We start from the raw sequence: 2,500 nt of genomic DNA, 5'->3' as shown, positions 1-2,500 counted from the left end.
TCTCCATCAGACCCAGATACTTGACCTGGTGACGGATCAACACCTCATCAAACCGCCCTGGAGGAGGAGAGATGAAGGGGAGGAGGGGAGGAGGGAGGGATGGAGGAGGGGAGGAGGGGAGGAGGGAGGGGGGGGTGGGAGGGATGGAGGGAGGGATGGATGGAGGGGAGGAGGGAGGGTGGAATGATGGGGGGGTAGTGTGAGGGAGGAGGAGAAAAATGCAGGAGAAAAAGACAAGCAAACATTTGTTTGGTTCTGAATACATAAAGACAACAGCGACAGTTTTATAACCAGATCCAGACTCAGAAATGTTGAGAATGAGGAGTTGGAGAGAGTGGGAGAGAGAGAGAGGAGAGAGAGAGGGAGAGAGGGAAGGGGGGAGAGGATGAGGAAGAGAGGGAGGGAGAGGAGAGAAGGAGGGAGAGGGGAGAGACAGAGTCTGTATTGACACTGAGACAAGAGAAGAGTGAACACATGAACTCTGCTGTGTTACTGTGTGTTACTGTGTGTTACTGTGTGTTAGTGTGTGTTAGTGTGTTAGTGTGTGTTACTGTGTGTTAGTGTGTGTTAGTGTGTGTTAGTGTGTGTTACTGTGTGTTACTGTGTGTTAGTGACACAGTAGATGCTGATCAGTCAGCTAACACACACATCAACAGAAATCCCTTCTGGTCTCAGTCAAACATAGTTGACCTATTTTACATTTGACTTATTTAGCAGACCCTCAGTGAATGATCTAAAGTGACTTACAAACAGTGCACATGGTGAACAGGATTTCTAGCAGTATTCAGGAGGTTCAAGTCAAGGCATGTTAGTGTCTTGATGTGGAATACCTGGTGTCAGGTCAAGGGTCAGGGTCAGGGTCTAGGGTCAGGGTCTAGGGTAAGGGTCTAGGGTCAGGGTCAGGGTCTAGGGTCAGGGTCAGGGTCTAGGGTCAGGGTCTAGGGTCTAGGGTCTAGGGTCAGGTCTAGGGTCAGGGTCTAGGGTCAGGGTCTAGGGTCAGGGTCTAGGGTCAGGTCTAGGGTCAGGGTCTAGGGTCAGGGTCGAGGCGCAGTAAGGTGCCTACCTGCTTGCTGGCATCGTTTGGTTTGATGCAGCGGACGTACGACGGCTCCTTGGACATGAGGATCTCCATTAGCTTCGCCAGGCTGGTCTTGAACTGGGTGGCTGCCTGCAGGCAGACCACACACACCCGGGGAGAGAGAGAGAGAGTCAGGCCCCACGGGGAGGACAGGGATGGAGGGATGGAGAGGAGGTAAGGAAGGAGAAGAATAGAGCGAAGAGAGCAAAAGGAGTGTACAGTGCTAGTTAGAAGAGATGGAGAGAGAGAGAGAGAGAGAGAGAGAGAGATAGAGAGAGATGAAGGGAACGCAGGAGAGGCAGAGAGGAGAGAGAAGAGGAGAGGATGTCTGCTTCTCTGAGACAGACTGAGGAGAACAGAGGTTCTAGTGTGCAGGTCTTCCTGCTCGGACAGCACACACACACACACACACACACACACACAACAGCAGCCCACACACCCTTGACCAATGAGATTCTGGTGTTGTGGGCACAGAGGGTAGGGCTTAGAACTCTCCACCAATGGGAGCAGAAGGAGAAAGAGAGAGAGTGTGTGTGTGTGTGTGAAGGGCACCCCAGTGTCAGGGCATTCCTGAGTGTGAGGGAGATAAGCAGAGAATCCCCGTCACACTGCCCACAGTGGAGTGGATGACTGGAACAACACACACGGCCTGTGTGTGTGTGTGTGTGTGTGAGAGAGAGAGCATGCATGCATGCGGCACTATAAAGCTATAAAACACAATTGTACATCTGTGTGAACATCTGCCATTCTGGCGATCACACTCCTATGTGATCTAGTTGCCAAGTGGACACCAGTCTCCCTGATGGACAACAGCGAGTTCCTGGTCCCTTCCTCACCCCCCGGCCTGTGATGCTGCGCCGGTCACAGTCCCCTGCCCTGTGGCTACCTCTGCTTATACTGACATTTACCAACTGACCCAAGTTGAACACTAGACTGGTGTTTCAACACCCACTGACACTTCCCTGCTGTATGACTATGTTTAGCCTGTGTTCTGCTCCTCTCTTTCACCAACCGTGGAGAAGGGGATCCCTCACTGAATTGCTCCTCCCAATGTTTTTTCTATTTTTTTTCTCCTCTAGTGAGTTTTTCTGGGAGTTTTTCCTTGTCTTCCTTAAGGGTTGAGGTTGGCTGAGGGGCAGTTCTATGGGCCTATGTGAAGCCCTCTGTGACATTGCTTGTAAAAAGGGCTATACAAATACAGTTTGATTTGATGTGTGTGTGTGTGTGTGAGTGTGTGTGAGTGTGTGTTCTCACCGTTTCCGGCGTTTCTTGTCAGACAGCTCCTCTCTGTCGAAGCACTGGGTCAGGATCTTGTTCTCTGACATACACATGACCTACACACACACACATATATTACTCAAAAACTGCCCAAAGTACACACATATTCCATCCTCCACACCTGGTGACCAGGTGAGGTGTGGT

At 51.1% G+C, this 2,500-nt stretch overlaps 1 protein-coding gene across 1 annotated transcript in view; it reads right to left on the bottom strand.

Moving 5' to 3' along the window:
- The window catches only part of LOC134029431 (unconventional myosin-Ic-like), an 8,595-nt gene extending 6,770 nt beyond the window's left edge, over positions 1-1,825 (bottom strand). Inside the window, exons 1-4 of the mRNA XM_062473526.1 lie at positions 1,805-1,825; positions 1,064-1,168; positions 831-861; positions 1-57 (exon numbers count right to left, since the gene is read on the bottom strand). The exon at positions 1-57 is cut by the window's left edge and continues 61 nt beyond it. Coding sequence (XP_062329510.1) covers positions 1-57; positions 831-861; positions 1,064-1,168; positions 1,805-1,825 — 214 coding nt within the window. The remainder of the gene's footprint in view (positions 58-830; positions 862-1,063; positions 1,169-1,804) is intronic.
- Positions 1,826-2,500: the final 675 nt, after the last annotated feature.

Source organism: Osmerus eperlanus, chromosome 11 (assembly GCF_963692335.1).
Source record: "Osmerus eperlanus chromosome 11, fOsmEpe2.1, whole genome shotgun sequence".
NCBI lineage: Eukaryota > Metazoa > Chordata > Actinopteri > Osmeriformes > Osmeridae > Osmerus > Osmerus eperlanus.
The sequence above is the reverse complement of the archived record's forward strand: the minus strand, read 5'-3'. Positions and strand labels throughout refer to the sequence as shown.